The sequence below is a fragment of the Saccostrea echinata genome, unplaced genomic scaffold (assembly GCF_033153115.1).
Source record: "Saccostrea echinata isolate AGI-Se365-2 ecotype Australia unplaced genomic scaffold, CSIRO_AGI_Sech_v1 ptg000054l, whole genome shotgun sequence".
Taxonomy (NCBI): domain Eukaryota; kingdom Metazoa; phylum Mollusca; class Bivalvia; order Ostreida; family Ostreidae; genus Saccostrea; species Saccostrea echinata.
In genome coordinates, this window is record NW_026889803.1 from 17,143,155 (window position 1) to 17,159,823 (window position 16,669).

At 33.0% G+C, this 16,669-nt stretch overlaps 1 protein-coding gene across 1 annotated transcript in view; it reads left to right on the forward strand.

Annotated features, from left to right (window-relative positions):
* Positions 1-9,125, forward strand: part of LOC133206423 (kinesin-like protein KIFC3) — a 31,467-nt gene extending 22,342 nt beyond the window's left edge. The window contains exons 12-22 of the mRNA XM_061342407.1: positions 54-188; positions 2,062-2,205; positions 2,524-2,635; positions 2,989-3,170; positions 3,349-3,453; positions 3,542-3,672; positions 3,915-4,032; positions 4,124-4,253; positions 5,420-5,617; positions 5,878-6,026; positions 8,282-9,125. Coding sequence (XP_061198391.1) covers positions 54-188; positions 2,062-2,205; positions 2,524-2,635; positions 2,989-3,170; positions 3,349-3,453; positions 3,542-3,672; positions 3,915-4,032; positions 4,124-4,253; positions 5,420-5,617; positions 5,878-6,026; positions 8,282-8,473 — 1,596 coding nt within the window. The 3' untranslated portion in view covers positions 8,474-9,125. The remainder of the gene's footprint in view (positions 1-53; positions 189-2,061; positions 2,206-2,523; positions 2,636-2,988; positions 3,171-3,348; positions 3,454-3,541; positions 3,673-3,914; positions 4,033-4,123; positions 4,254-5,419; positions 5,618-5,877; positions 6,027-8,281) is intronic.
* The last annotated feature ends 7,544 nt before the right edge of the window (positions 9,126-16,669 follow it).

Below are 16,669 nucleotides of genomic sequence, written 5' to 3' on the forward strand. Positions count from 1 at the left end.
CAAGGATAACCAGTTGTTATTCTTGGTTGCTTGAATTGGGATTTTGTTTTTAGGTCAATAAGCAGAAGGAGAAATTGATAAGTCTCGTCCAGGACACAGCAGAAAAACTAGAAGAAGCAGACAGAGCAAAAGAAGCAGCCATTCAAAGCACAAAAATGCAAATGGAGAGAAATCTTAAGCATTTGGAGGTAGATATGCTGAAACAAATACATGTAAAATACCTGATGCACTGTCTAGTTAAGCCCTTTTTTTGGGGTGCTACTACATCTTTTTTTTATAACTTGCTAGGAAAATTATGATCCAGTTATATGCATGCATACTAACAACTCAATATTAAGCTTGGTGATATATTCATGTTCTGTACATTTCAAATCATAATACGTGTATGTTTATATCTGTGTTATGTTTATTGTGTGTTTAATGTTTTGTTTACATAGCTTTGACACGCTGTTGTCTTGCGGACAGTGCGACGCACCATTTACATGTAGTTTGAGGCATCTTAGCGAATTGTTACCTATGCATATACAAGCTGCACACTCTAATAAGCTAATGATAATTTATTTTATTTTGACAGAATCAAACACACAACACAGATTATAATGGAATTAAGCATAATGACATGAGATTGCGCTAATTTCTTTATAGGAAGAAGTTTGTGCTAAAATTTGTTTGCATGAAAACCCCAGGCAATGCATTTGTGCTAAAACATGCTCTCTCATTTTTTTGTAAGGAGGTGTGCTGGTATTTAGACTTCACGTCAAACCAATTTACTTTTTACAACTTGCAGATTTTATTAATTTCTTTAGAATAGTTTATTTTGTTTTTGGTGACTGTTTTGACACATATTTTTTTTCCATATTACTTCAGTTGGCTAACTTTTGTAATGGTATATCCTCATTTTGGATGAAAAATGCTCAGCAATGGCAGGTTTGAGAATAAATGTTAACTTATCCAAAAATATCCCTCCAATGTAACTTTTACTAAAAACATTATTCCTCCAATGAAATAAAACATTTATACATAGCCAAAACGTGTTGTGCAAATGTTGATAAACAAACCTGTATAAATTAATATTTTCATTGTGCACATTTATAATATTTGTCAGTTTATTAATGAATATATATGTAAACTAAAAATCTACCATCACAACCTGAAAAGTGATCTGCATAAAGCACAATTAGAAAGAGAAAACCTCAACTAAAACATATTAAAATGACAAGTTAATTTTCTTTTTAATTTCTAAACAACTGGAAAACTCTTAATCAATAAGACAATGGTATTCAGATAAATTAGAGGAAATTCTGTGACATTTGTTTGATATTCAATAAAATATGAAAATGATGTTTTTATCATGTATAACATGTCTCGTAATATGAAATAATTTTTATATGACATTTTAACAAATTGTGATTCATATCTGATTTTGATTAGGGATAAAAATATTTAAATTGAAACTTTTTATGAATGTGTTGTCACATTATAAAGAGTAAAGTACTGTATACATGATTTTTTTTACCCCAAGTTATTTTTGCCCCTTCACAGTTGCTTAAATTCGCCCAGGCACAATTGCGTTGAAGATATAATGCAGTCTTCTTTTAATTCACGCCATTTTAAATTCGTCTATATGCAAGGAGAGCTAAAGTGGCTAAAATGAAATGGGGGCGGAAAATTTCCCTGCATACAGTATGATGTCGATAGAATTGATTTTTTTCATCTATTTTTAAAATATTTCTATATTTTTTATATTCCTAAAAGAATGGGTTATTTCTTCTTGTTTGTTTGTTTGGTACATCTTCAACTCTGATGGGAACTTTTAAAATATATAAGATAACTATTTCAAGGTCATATTCAAGGTTAAAAGGTCATATCTGTGTGTGGTTAAGGTAGTGCACATCTGTCCAGGTCAGAGGTCAAAGAAGTCTATCACATAGGACTTAGTCAGTGTTAAGACAACTTCATATATATATATATATATATATATATATAAACCATCATGATTTTAAAGAAAATATTTTAGGTTACTATTTATTTGTGAAAAATTTTCATTTCTACATTTCTTAGACTAAGTACAGACAGTTGTGTGAGCAGGTCTCCTTTATCCTCCCAGCCTACCAGGCGCTAGAGAAGTCCTACGTCCATCTAGAGGCTGAGTGTAGACAGTTCCCACAATTACTGCAGGCGGCCATTACTGATGTCAAGAATCAGGTAAAGTTGTAAGGCAGATATTTCTATTAGACTTGTTATGTACATAGAAGTGAAACTTCAAATATTTAATTCTCTTGGTTTTGTATTTAGTTTTGGTGGATACCTGTAGATTCATTAGAAAAGTATAACATCTATTGTTTTTACATCCATGATGAACCTCTCCCCTGTGACAATTTAAAAGTCAATACATGTACCCCAAATTTGGACTATTTGGACTATATTTGGGTTCCTTGATATTCAATCATGAATTCAAAAATAATTTGTAAAAGCTAAGCAAGAAAGATTTTACTTAAGTAATGAATATGTTTAAATTTGTAGATGTGCCGTGCAATAAGAAATATTGATGACTACAATAAAGACCTGGTCCGTCGATATCACAGAGAGATGCAGCTCAGGAAAAAATATCATAATGAACTGGTTGAACTGAAAGGTACCCTATGTTACATTAATGTTGTGGACACAAGAGTAGAGTTTTATGTTCTGTTTCGTCATGAGAAGTAAAAGGCATTTTTCCTGTACAGCATAGAGAATTTTTTTTTGATCACACAGACAGTGAATCTTGTCTGATCCTGATGCTGTGTATTCCAAAGTCTTGCATAATACAGTGAACTTAAAGCTCCTTTCAGTAATTTCAAATGTTGAAAATGTTGTCTAATCCGGCCAGATTAGACAAGTTTTAATGTAATACTTGTGTCAAAATATTCTTTTTTTGCTTGCCTTATTTTTTAAGTTATTATAGTTTGAGATGTACATGTAGTGCATGTTACAATTCTCTGTTTATAGGCAACATCAGAGTATTTTGTCGAGTACGTCCTAAAATAAAAGAAGATGGTGGAGGCATGATGGGAAATATTGTGGTGGATTATGACAGAGATGACAATGGGCTCATCTATGTGAACAACAAGGGGAGATCACAGAACTTTGAACTTGATCTAGTGTTCACTCCAGAGAGCACACAAGAACAGGTCTGACTTATTGGATATTGATGGTTTTGAAAGTTAGAGTGGACAGAAAAAAGGAATTATTTGCATAAAAATTATGAAGCTTTTGCATTTTTACTTTCGTATGTTTTCAGTAGATAATTATTTTTTGCTTTATATTAAGTCTGGATCATGTAAGTTTATATTTGTTCAAACTTTTCAGGTGTTTGAGGAGGTTCAATCCCTGGTGACATCCTGTATAGATGGTTACAATGTCTGTATTTTTGCCTACGGACAGACAGGCTCCGGAAAGACCTTCACCATGGAGGTAAGAGCTGAGGAAGCTTTCTACAACTCTGAAAGCAACCATGTGAACAAAAATTTAGAGATTGTTAAATGATATCTGGTATTTTCAGGGAGACAGAGAAAATCCTGGCATCAATCAGCGAGCCCTGGCCCTGTTATTTAAGGAGGTGGAGGGCCGTGGCCAGGACTGGGCATACACCATAACAGTCAGTGTGATGGAGATCTACAACGAGAAGATCAGGTAATGTCAGGATATCTTAAACTGGATGAATTTATGAAGTTCGTTATTTAACAGTTTATTTACAATCAAATATCATTATTGCAGAATGATTGGGGCTGGGAAAAAACTTAATCAAATTTCATGTGTTAGTTATCCTTAACTCTAAAAAGTAAGAAATGGTTTTAAAGAATGAAAAAAAAATACAGCATTTTTTAAATTTGAGGATCAATAAAAAAAGTTTTAATATACCTATTGTATTGTAGGGATCTGTTGAGTGATGATCCCTCTTACAAGATGGAGGTAAAGATGAATCCAGAGGGAGGGCTACATGTACCTGGCCTGTGTTCAGAAGAGGTCAGATCAGTAGATGATGTCAATCAGGTAAGGCTTGTGTATAACACAGATTCCAGTAACTGTAAATTTTACAAGATAACAATAAAGCAAGTTATTATGTTGTGTGCTTGCTTTGAAGGTGTTTGCTCTTGGCCAGAAGAATCGAGCTACTGCCACAACCAATATGAATGAGCATTCCTCTCGATCTCATGCTTTGCTGACAGTACAAGTCGTTGGTGTCAACAAAACCACTAATGTCAAAACTGTGGGTAAGTATTTTTATGCCCCGGGATCGAAAGATCCCGGGAGTATAATGTTTTTGTCCTGTCTGTCTGTTTGTCTGTTTATCTGTTTGTCTGTCTGTCTGTTGTCAACCTTAACCTTGCCCATAACTTTTGATTGGTTGGAGCTATGACTTTCATATTTCACATGTGTATTCCTTTTGACAAGATCTTTCTTTGGGTATCATCATATTTGACCTTGAACTTTGAGTTTGACCCACTTTTGCAAAATTTTATGAGACTTTAACCTTGGCCATAACTTCTGAACAGTTGGTGCTTGGGGTTTCAAACTTCACATGTGTATTCCTTGTGACAAGACCTTCCTCTGGATATCAACCTCTTAGACCCTTTGACCTTGACCTAGGAGTTTGACCTACTTTTGAAAAACTTTAACCTTGACCATAACTTTTGAATGGTTGATGCTAGGGCTTTCATACTTCACATATGTAATCCTTGTGACATCACTTTCCTTTGAATACCAATCACTTTGACCCTTTGACCTTGACATAGGAGTTTGACCTACTTTTGAAAAACTTAAACCTTGGCCATAATTTTTGAATGGTTGGTGCTAGGGCTTTCATACTTCACATATGTAATCCTTGTGACAAGACCTTTCTTTGGATACCAACCACTTTGACCCTTTGACCTTGACATAGGAGTTTGACCTACTTTCGAAAAACTTTAACCTTGGCCATTACTTTTGAATGGTTGGAGCTAGGGCTTTCACACTTTACATATGTAATCCTTGTGACAAGACCTTCCTTTGGATACCAACAACTTTGACCTTGACCTTGATGTTTTACTTACATTTTAAAAACTTTAACCTTTGCCATAACTTTTGAACAGTTGCAGCTAGGGCTTTCAAATTTAACATTTTTTATCTTTTGGCCTGGATTTTGACTTGCATTTGAGAAACTTTAACCTTCACCATTAGCTACCATACGGGGGCATCAGTGTTTCACAAACACATCTTGTTTCTTCATCATTTTCCATTCAACTTCTACATATTCTCAATGTTTTTCCCCCCAAAAATTAAAAGAGTTAAGGATGTTTGTTAAACAACATTATCATATTGAAATTTTTTTTTTTTTCCTAATTCAGAAATATTAAAAGAAAAATATTATTCACTAAGCATCACATTTGGTGGTTTGTAGGAAAATTAAACTTGGTAGACTTGGCAGGCTCTGAGCGAGTCAGTAAGTCAGGAGCAGATGGTACTCGACTTAAGGAGGCTCAGAACATCAACAAGTCACTCTCCTGTCTGGGGGATGTGATCCACGCTCTCCGAAGTAGACAAAGCCACGTGCCATACAGGAACTCAAAACTCACCTACCTGCTGCAAGACTCTCTTGGTAAGTCAGAAGTCTAATATATTTTATGTCCAAATGGAAATTTAGCTTTGTGTGTCTCCTGTTTTTTGGAATACTGCATTTACTTTTGCTGAGTTGTGTTGCTGTAAGGATCATCAAATATGAGTCATTTGTGATCGAATGTAGAAATGTGGAAAAGAAATCTGTCAAGTTGTAACTTACATATCACATTTTTATTTATCAGACATGCATGTACAGTGTACTCGTACCAAGTTTTCTACAGTTCTGTTGTATTTTTTCAGGTGGTGATAGTAAGACCTTGATGATTGTACAGATTGCTCCAGTAGAGAAAAACCTTGGAGAATCAGTGTGCAGTTTGAACTTTGCTCAGCGAGTTCGAACCGTCGAGCTGGGTCAAGCGAGCAGACAAGTGGTTCAAGCTGGAGATGAGGTACGCTCACATAAAAAGAGCTTGCATATAAAAAAGCACTATGCTCTATCTTCATTCTCCTTGAGCTGCTGATGTAGACAAAAGGACCCTTGTCAAATGCCACAGAGAGCTTTATGGGTATTATATGCAATTCTTGGTGTTGGCATGGTTGGGGATGGTTTAAAACGCATGTGAATTTTTCAAAGTTGACCAGATACTGTAACTTGTTCTTATCTTTCTCCATAATTTTAACATGTCTGAAGACTTGTTTGTAAAATCCATCCACCACAAACACACTTGTTTCTTTCCAGCACATTCATATACTGGGTTCTTCATCGGGTTTTTCATCATTCCACAATATGACAATTATTTGATGATAAAATGGTTAAAAGCTTCATAACTTTGATTCATTCTTATATGTGTGCTTGCATGTGTGAATTACAACAAAACTGACTTATGTTCCTTACTTACTTTGGTTGGAATCCATCACTTTGCACCTGTGCTACTTTATTTCAGAATTTACGTAATAAAGGATTTAAAAACAGTCCATAATGGTGAGAACTTCAATAAAAGTGTTGCATGTTGTTAATCTATCTACTTTGCTGACTCTTTTTGCTTTCTTTGCCTTGATCAGATTAGCATGTTTGTAGATGCTTAGAATTAGGACAAAACTTTTTAGTTTAAAGTTAAAATTTCTTTGTTCATTTCTACAACAGGGAATTTATTTTATTTTGAATTTTTTTTTTTTTGTAGAATATCTTTAATATTGTAGTTTTAGCTAGTGCTAATATGGTAAAAAATTACTCTGTAAGGCCTAAGAAAAAATTTTGTTTGTTTGCTATTTAACATAATATGAAAAATAATGTAGGATTTTGTTTTGATTTTTTCAATTTTTTTTTTTATAAAGGCCTAACTTTGAAATACACTTTTTATATGCCTGTCTTCAGATGGGACTAATTTTGGTATGGTATTCATGTCTGTCCATCTAATAGCTCTTTCCTGTCTGGCTCATTACTTAAAGGCCTAGAATAATCAGATACATTTTGGATTGAAGGTGTGTTTTACATTAAAAAAGGTCAAATATGACAAAACACTGTCCGGCTTGTAACTGGAAAACTATTAAGCCTAGAATCATAAAACTTGGCTAGTTACTGCACCTTAGGAAGAGGGTTTGTTGCACCCTACATTAAAATCACTGTTACCTTCAATTATTTGATATTTAAATTTAAAAAAAAAACTGTTTAAAGGGAGATAATCACTACAAATTTAAGAGTATTACAATAATCTTATTCAAACACATATATTTATTTGCTGTGATTTTTTACTAAGCCACCTATGAAATTGCTTTGAATGCCATATTCATGTATTATAGTCATGCATAGAAATATACATGGAGAATCGCATGTTATTATGACGCCACAATGACAGGAATGTTAAAAAAAAATACTGATATAGGGCAGCAAATAAATCAAATATTGACATTTGGGGGGGGGGGGGGGGGGGTTAAAGCTTTGAAATGTAAACATAAGGAATGTTTTTCAGATAGTGAATGTTATAGGTGTGTAAATCACACATAATTGCATGTAGGCATATTTTTGAAGCTCTCATTTTATACCATTAGTATCTTTTCTTTAGCCATCTACCTAATGGCTCTAAAACAGCTATTAATTGATAAGTGACCTTATGACCTATTAACCATTATGTTTGAATGAAAATATATACAAATGCAATTTCCAGATTTTACAAACAAAAATTTATATGTATATAAATCAATATATTTGGGTCCGGTGCATAAAAATTAGGGTCATTCAGGTAAACTTAAAACATATTTTTTTTCTTAGGCCTGAGCTTTGAATATTTTGTTTCAGTGAAGCTAATTTGCTACTTTATTTTCAAAATCTCCTTTAGAACATTGCACTTTAAAAATCAAGTTTTATTTGAAGAATGTTTGTGACTGTCTCTCACTCAAATTATTTGCAGCAAATGGTTGTAAAGCAGTCATTCAGCAGATTTGTGTGTTATAAATGGACACATATTTTGGCGTTGGATATGTTTTTAAATCATATCAATTGAAAAAATCACAAATAAAAAATCGTTTCATACAGTACATTTTTATATTTGCTGTTTAATTGGTTTGTTCATCATGATTACAGAGACTACACTTTTTAGCAAAATTGCTGTTGAGGAATAATATAATGTACATGTATCAAAATAGAAAAAAATAATAATTGACCTTGTTGAAGTCAATGCCAATAATTTTTTTTTCTCTACTGCAGACTAATGGAGTATCACCAAGTACCCCAAGCAGAACAACCTCTACACCCAGCAAAGCCCCCTCCACCCCCACCAGAACCATGAGTCTGAACACACCTACGGGTAGACAGCACACACCAGTCATAATGAACAGAACACCAAGCAGCTCCACTAAAGGGTCGTCACTTCGCTATCCCAAAAGACCAGATAAATGAAAGGTCTCGCAGATGGCCAAAAAAGACAGTATCAGTAGGAAGTTATGATTAATACATGAACATCATCAGAACATGACTACTGCAGACTGTGTTTAGAGAGATTTTAAACTTTATTTTTTCATTTAGCTTTAATTACTCGGCTACCTTGTTGAACCAGTTAAATTAACAGTGCTTAGGAAATTCATAAGCTGATGTTGCATGTGGTTATGTCCCTTTGTCGAACTATGTGATGAAGTATCTCAGGATATGCTAAATTCTTGCAATGTTTTCTTTTTTTAATCTTGGTGATATTTTCTAGTGCTTGTGCTATTATTATTATTATTTTTTTTAACAGCCCCATCCATACCCCCATTCCTTTCCTCAATCTTTAGTGACATAATACATGTATTTTTAATTTAATTCAAAGGAGTGTGCTCAGTCTGTCATTGCTGGCAAATTTTCTGAATGTTTGAAGACTTTCATTGCTGAATATTGGCTATCATCTTTGAAGATGGATTTGGCACTTAGTGCAATAACAAGGTGTTTTAAATTTTGTTTTTGATAATTAATTTGAATTTTGTATGTGTATGTTTTCTTAGTTGTAAATACTAGTAGTTAGTTTGTAATACCCAAACCATTATTGAATGTGTAATGATTTTATTTTCAAATTATGTGTCCTGTTTTTTTTTTATATGCATTTAGGAGTGTGCAATAAGTTTCTCTTTTCTTTTGCATGTATTAACTCAGAAAATTTTGTAAGCGATCTGCTTTATCCTCAACATGTAATTATAAGAGTTATGACCCTTTGTCTATTATGTTCATCATATCATAACATTGAATATATTTTTCAAAAAAACATTATCATTTAGTATCAGTATGTTTTATTTGATATCATTCTTGTGTACACAGGTACTCCAAAGTTAAATGTATCATTATGTATTATGTACATTTAATGAAATTTAAAATAGACTTGAAGGTTCTACATAATATGCTGCCTTTAAATGCTTACCAGAATGAGAATTTCCAGAATACCCTCATTATACACACAGATTATTGAATAGCATTATAGATGTTTAAGTGAGTTGTCATTAATACATATTATTATTAGTTTGAGTCTCAGCTGAAATATCTTGAAGTGTTTCCCTAGACCCATGATGTTCAATGTATTGCGGTTTGACTATATACATGTACAGTGTTTTTTCTAGTCCTCTTTTATTCTTATTTTGCTATAGCTCTGTGTATGGAAAGTGCCTTGACAGTTGTTGATGAAAATAATTATCATTGAGACTGATACAGATATAAATCATGATATAATGCAATAACACATCCCATTTGTGATACGTTTATATTTGAATATCAAGTGATATTGTGACTCTGTGTGATACCGTGATCTTTTTTATGTCGATAACATTGCTAACTTATGACTGCAGAATAAATCATGGATTATTCTATGATACATTACAACTAGGATTTTTCCATATAAATGATTCTCCCATACCACTTTCTTTTGTAATTTTTTTTATTAAATCTTGTAAGTATGATAAAAATATAATTGTATGTGTAAGGTATATCTGAAGAATATGTGGAAATTTCCATTCACAGGAATTTTAATACCCCTTTGTTTATTCAAATTTTTTTTAGGACCCTGCATTTTTTTACTGACCCAATAACTGAATTTTATTGAACCCTTGTGTTTTCATAATTTACATGTACACCAATATATTTTCTGCTTACTCAAAGGTCAAGGTCAAAATATTAAGGTTATCAATGTGAGTGCAATGCAGGGCCCTTCATGACTTAGTTTTCTAGTCTGAATCTCATCTCAACTTCAAAACGTTTCATGAAAAAGACTTCAGACCTTGTAGATATTTTAGTTATGAATGTTGGGAATTCCTGATTTGGGAGAGATTTTAGTGTGATAGATTAAAGGGGCAAGTAGGTGTTTGGTCACCACCAGGGGAACATTGTTTCAAAAATTCACGTTTTCTCTTTTGCTATGTGCCAAAGATTTTGTAACCATCTTAGGATTTCTGTACATAGAATTCTGTTGCTCACAGCTTTTTCATTTTTTGACAGACAAAGCTCATAAATTCAGCAGTCATAGGTTAATGGCTTACCTTCATTTTGTAAATTAGACTAAAAATTAAAAGCAAATGCAGTGAATTACTTTAAACTGCATTATAATTCTAATAAAAAAGAAAAGTATGAATGAAACTTATGTATGTAATGGATTGTTTAAATTCTTTTTCAATTGTTAAGGAGAACATCAATTAATGAAGTAGATATTACAAAGATCAGTTGATTATCTTCTGCAAATTCCACATTATGAAATCCTGATGTTTTTTTTATGGATTTTAAGTGATTTATTTTGGATCAGATTGTTTTCTGCATGTGAAGACGTCTTTATGTACATCTGCAGAGGAAAGGGATATTTTTGTTCAACATCTTTCTGATAACTTCTGTTTCATTTATAAAATACCTCCTTCAACATATGGAGGTGATTAAATAAATTTTCAAAAAATTACCCTCACAAATTTGTTTATTTTCATTGCATGCTGCAGCAGAGATCTTTGTACTTATGTACCATCCTTGGCTTTAAGCACAAGATTTTGCAACTTTCTTTGAATATTTCCAGATCATGACTGAAGAAGATTTATACTGAAATAAGTAAAATATGGAATTCATTTTAAATAGAAAGAATCTCTTAAAGATCAAAGGAAGTGAAATCCTGACGTAAACTAGATGCCACTGTGTTGGTGTGATAGTGGAAAGCTGCAAATTGAGTATGTTTCTGAATGGTATTTGCTTCAGGATATTCTCATACATGTTTCAAGTAATGCAAAACAATTAACTACTACAATAAAACATGCTTATAGTGAACACACTTTTAATGAATTGACGGTTATAGCGAAGTGATTTTTTATTCCCAGTGACTTTAAAATATCATGTAAACTTAATGGATATAACGAATTATGCTTATAATGAAGCAAAATCATTCATCCTTTGCACTTTGTTATAAGTGTGTTTTACTGTACACAATTGGTAATACAGCCTTTCAGATCACCTTGTTGCAGAGATACAACACATTCTAGCATTAGTCCTACCTATTACTCTTGACCTTGTTCAAATGACCTTAGTTCAGGGTCAAGCCACATTCTCAGGTTATAAGCAACCACTTTTTTTTAAAATTTCACTTCTGATAATCTTCCTCTACATAGCTATGGACTTGAATATATTACTACTTTCAATCCTCGCAATCAAAAGCTTGTCCAAAGTACCTAGTTTTGGATTAGATCGACACACCTTTGAACATCAGACATGATGTATGTCTCTCTAATAATTTTTTATTCGTGAAACCTTTATATTCACATAATTATGCAAGAAATTTTATGAAAATTTCATTTTCGCATACCATATATTTTTATTATTAAGGATTATATTCCAAAATAATCAAAATTCATGAAAGTTATGTCTCATTAAGAAATATCTTTGACTTTCTTGTGAAAAAAAGGTGATACAAAAAATTGGTGATCTACAGTATTTAATAGAAAGGTATGGCCCATACAAAATTTGCTAAATGGTTATCAAATTCAAGATGTGTTTTGACTTCCATCCTCTCAGCGACAAATGGACTCAGGGCCCCTGACATTGAAAGGATGTCTGGATTCAGATATTCACAGCAAAATGTCAGAAAACTGCTCTATGTTTCCCAACATTTCCGACAGCAAGGAGCTATGTTCTCCACTTTGAATTTAGAATTGAGTTTTTCATCACAGTATCTTTCATTTTTCTTTTTAAAGAAGTGGACCAGAAATGTTAATTCCAAAAGAGGTGCAATAAATTTGAAATCCTAGCAGTTTGATTTACCAAAGGAAAAAAAGCAATTGACTAAAATACCATAAGAATACAGAATGCGATACCCAACTTTTATTTTGCAATTGCCATAGCCAGTTTTCTATTACCTTATTTAGTACAAAGTAAATGCCTTTCCTAGCAATGGTCTATGAAGTCTGTCAAAAATGAAAAGTAGCCTTTTCTGCTAATTATGATTGAATACACTACACACTTGTTCAAAATGGATAATTTTTGGTAGCTCTTTTTTCATAATTGTGTGTTTTGCTGTAACCAGTATCTGTTTTCATCAATACCTGCCAAGTAGAAAAATTGCAAAGCAAGATAATCCAATCTTGCTCTCTTTAACATAGTGACAGCACCATACCATGCAACGTACCATAATTAATGAGAATTCATTGCAAATTGGTGAAATCTTTACACAGAACTGAACAGATAACATCATATGTCATTAAGGGTGAGTGACTTCAAGAATTAGATTGATCGTCTGCTTCTAAGTTAACTCCCCTTGTAAACAGACAACTCAAAAACAGGTGATTTGGCAGAATTTCTGCTCATTTCCATGATGATCATGATGAAAATATATCTAAAAATTCATGTATATGCTTTAAATTGCTTTACGTATTAAGAGGAAGAATGTATGTTCTACAAAATAATCATTTATTTGTAATCAATGTGCTTTCATCCCTTAGTTTTTATTTTTATGTCCCCTATATTTATTGGATAAGGAATAATACCGCTGTCAGATTAAATAGAGGGAAGTTATCTTTTCAGTAAACTATCCATCCTCAAGATGTCTTGAAAAGTTGTGAATGGATTGAGAAGATTTGATTTTTAGCTCTTCTGAGGCAGTTCAAAAAGCTAAAGCTTTGGCCATTTGTACAATGTGCGTAAATTTCTGTATATGGGCCGAGAACCCCTTGGCCAATTTTTGTCAAAGAGTATCCTTGGTCCAAGGACTTTCCATTATATTTAAAATAAGGATGTGACCCTTAAACAAGGGAAGATAATTAGGGAATAAAAACAAAAGTAGTGCTTGCTAAAAAATCTAATTATCAACAAACACGGGGCAAATTATGACCAAATTTATGCATAAGGATGAGGATATATTGAAGATTAAAATTTGTTCAAGGCATCACCCTGGGGCAAATGGGGGTGGTCTTAAGGTCACTTCATTATGTTTTGTTAAAATGTTGATATTTTGTCCACTATAAGGACTAGGATCATCAAATCTTGTCAGTTGATACATTTTTGGACCTCATGTCATGTTGACTCAAAAGTAGTTCATGGTGACCTACTTTTTTGAATTTTGCAGGTATTCTTTTCAATTTGATTTTGATGCATATCATGGACACTTTGAAGCATGTGATCATCAAAACTGCCAGTTTATGCATCATGGGGGCTTGAAGTTTGTCAACCAAAAAGTAGCTAGGTCACCCTGACCTACTTTCTGAATTTTATGGCTAATCATTTTCAAAACATTTAAGGTCATTATTTTGGATACTGGGAGGGTTAGAATCATAAAGCCTTTTTAAAAGTTGATGCATCTCATGGCCTTGACACTTAAATATCAAAAAGTAGGTCAGAGTAACTTACTTTTTAAATTTTCATATTGTTTTAGAGGCATTACTAATGTAGGATACTTTGAAGCCTGTGTCAACCAAAAAGTAGGTCACCATAACCTACTTTTAGAATTTCAGGGCTATATTTAAATATTTCAGATTCTAATTGGCTTAGAATCATCAAACAGTCATTTGTTGCATCTTGGGTTGTCGGAGTATGTAAACCAACAAGAGGCCCATGGGCTACATTGCTCATCCGAGCACTTGGGTTAGAGATAGGCAATAATCTGTTCACTACTAGAAAGTTTAAATATATTAAGTAGTCCCACTCTAACCCTGACTGATGATTTGAACAAACTTCCATCCTGGGGTGAAAATTTCTTGTCTTAAGAAAAAAAAATGAGTTTGTGGGGATTTGATTTCGTGGATGAAGAATTGTTGAGTAGTTATACATTTGAAATTTTACATTTCATGGTGGACGTGAATTCATGGGTCTCTTCATACCTCAAAAACAATGAAAATTAAACCCCTCACAAAAGTTAGTGATTTCATATTATTGTAAAATTTGTCCCTTGCATTACATTGATGGAAGAGCCCTAGAAAACTGGTTCTATAACTAGTTTAATGTTTCATAAAAAGTAAAAGAAAAAATATTCAATGCATGTAAATACAATATACCCTCATACCATTTACAAACTAAAAAAAAACTTTCCTTCATTTTATCATTTTACATTTAAAAGCAACAAAAAAAGCACTTGGAATTTAAATTCCTACTATATCATATTTTTACCCTTGTTGTGATGTCACAAAATTGGGAGTTCCTTCATTTCTATTAATTTTGACCACCAAGTCAATAATTTGGACACAACCTAGAAGTGTAAGGTATTTTAAAATGACTGATTTAGTGATTATGGTCTTGTTATGTTTGACAAGATGATTTTACAGATTTTCCTATTTTGCCCCCATATTATGGCCCTATTCTAGCCCCAATTTTGAACTTAAAACTATACTAGATGTGGAAATTGTCACTTAATTTTGTCTTTTCTGTCTCCCTAACTGGTTCAAGGGCATTTTAAATACCCCCCCCCCCCAATATTTCCCTATTTCTTATTATTCCCCTAGAAGAGGATTTGGCTTTTCCTTTTGTAACAGGGAGAAAAAAATGCAACAGACCTGACCAGAATTCAAACCAGGGCCCCCTGAATCACTAGTCAGGTGCTCTACCAACTGAGCTATCTGGCTACTGGTGATAGAACCTACCTGACTGCCAAACTTTTTCCTCCTTGAAGGTCTTTACCCCTGAAGACAATAACCCAGGCTCTTTTTTGGCAGGACTTTTCACATGTCATTCCAGATCCTGGTCACAGCACTAAATGCAACAGGAAGGGAGAAAAATGTGACTGACCAGACCAGGATTTGAACCCAGAACCCCTGAATCACTAGTTAGGTGCTCTTCCAGCTCTGCACTATCTAACTATCAGTGAAAAAACCTGCCTGACTGCCACACACCTCTCTACTTTGAAGTCTTTGCCCCAAAAGACACTTATCCTGACTCTTCCTTGGCAGGTCTGTCATCTGTTACTTCCAGGCCATGACACAGCACCAAATGTAACAGGAAAGAAAAATGCAACAGACCATAACAGGATTCCTACCCAGGCCCCCTGAATCACTAGTCAAGTGCTCAACTAGGCTTTCTAGGACACACTTCAATATTCCCTTTTACTCAGGGATGCTTTGTGACAAGTTTGGTTGAAAATGATCCAGTGGTTCTAGAGAAGAAGTAATGTAAAAAAAATTTCAGACCACATAGAAAGACAAATGTCAAATACTAGCTCTTTTACCAAAATACAGCACCTGATCAAGAATCACAAAACCTTTAATGTTTTCATGTTTTATTATCTTTTTACAACAGTCTGTACCCCTTCAGAACAAATGGGTATTTATGCAACAGTCTGGATATCTTGATTTAAATGCAGTTAGTTGTACAAATTGTTTACACACATATCTATTGGGCATTATATCCCAAGTTAGCTTTTGTTGAAATAAGAAAGTTTTGACAAATACAATGTACCTAAATTCATTTTATATATTATTCTTCAAATCTAAGTATAGGAATCATTAATTTTTAAAATAAAAATGAGAGAAACATGATTTTTGAATCAGTCAATATAACTGTATTCACACCTATTTTATTTTTATAATTTACAAGAAAATTAACAGAACTTTGGTATGGGACTTAAAAGTAATATCTAGCTGACTTCAAGGGAGCTAGTTCACGACTGTTGCGTGATTTTTTTTTCAGTGCTATCGATCTTGAAATCATTGACTACAATGTGATTTTAAAAAAAAACTTTCAAAAAACAATAACAACACTTGACAGAACATGTGTGAAAATTGGGCCAGGCAAGGAGTTCTCTAATCTACTGATGAACAACAAATAAATAAACCTGCTGAAAATTAATGCTTCATAATGAGAAAATTAAAACAAACAATACACATGGTAATAAATATATAATGCAACAGATTGATTGTCATGCAAATTAACTGGATCTAGTCTCCAGCTAAGTGGATAAAAAAAAGGAACTAAAATATTAAATTCCAGAAATATCAATAAATATTGAAGGTTCAAAAATAGGAATTAGAATTATATTAAAATCCAGAAATATCAAAATACTGAATTTCCTAGTTTACATAAAAATACTCAGATTCAGTTATTTAAATTAAATATTTAAAAAAAATAATAATAATCATATAGAAACAAAATTATGAAAAATAAGTAAAATTTAAATCCAATTCCAAAAGA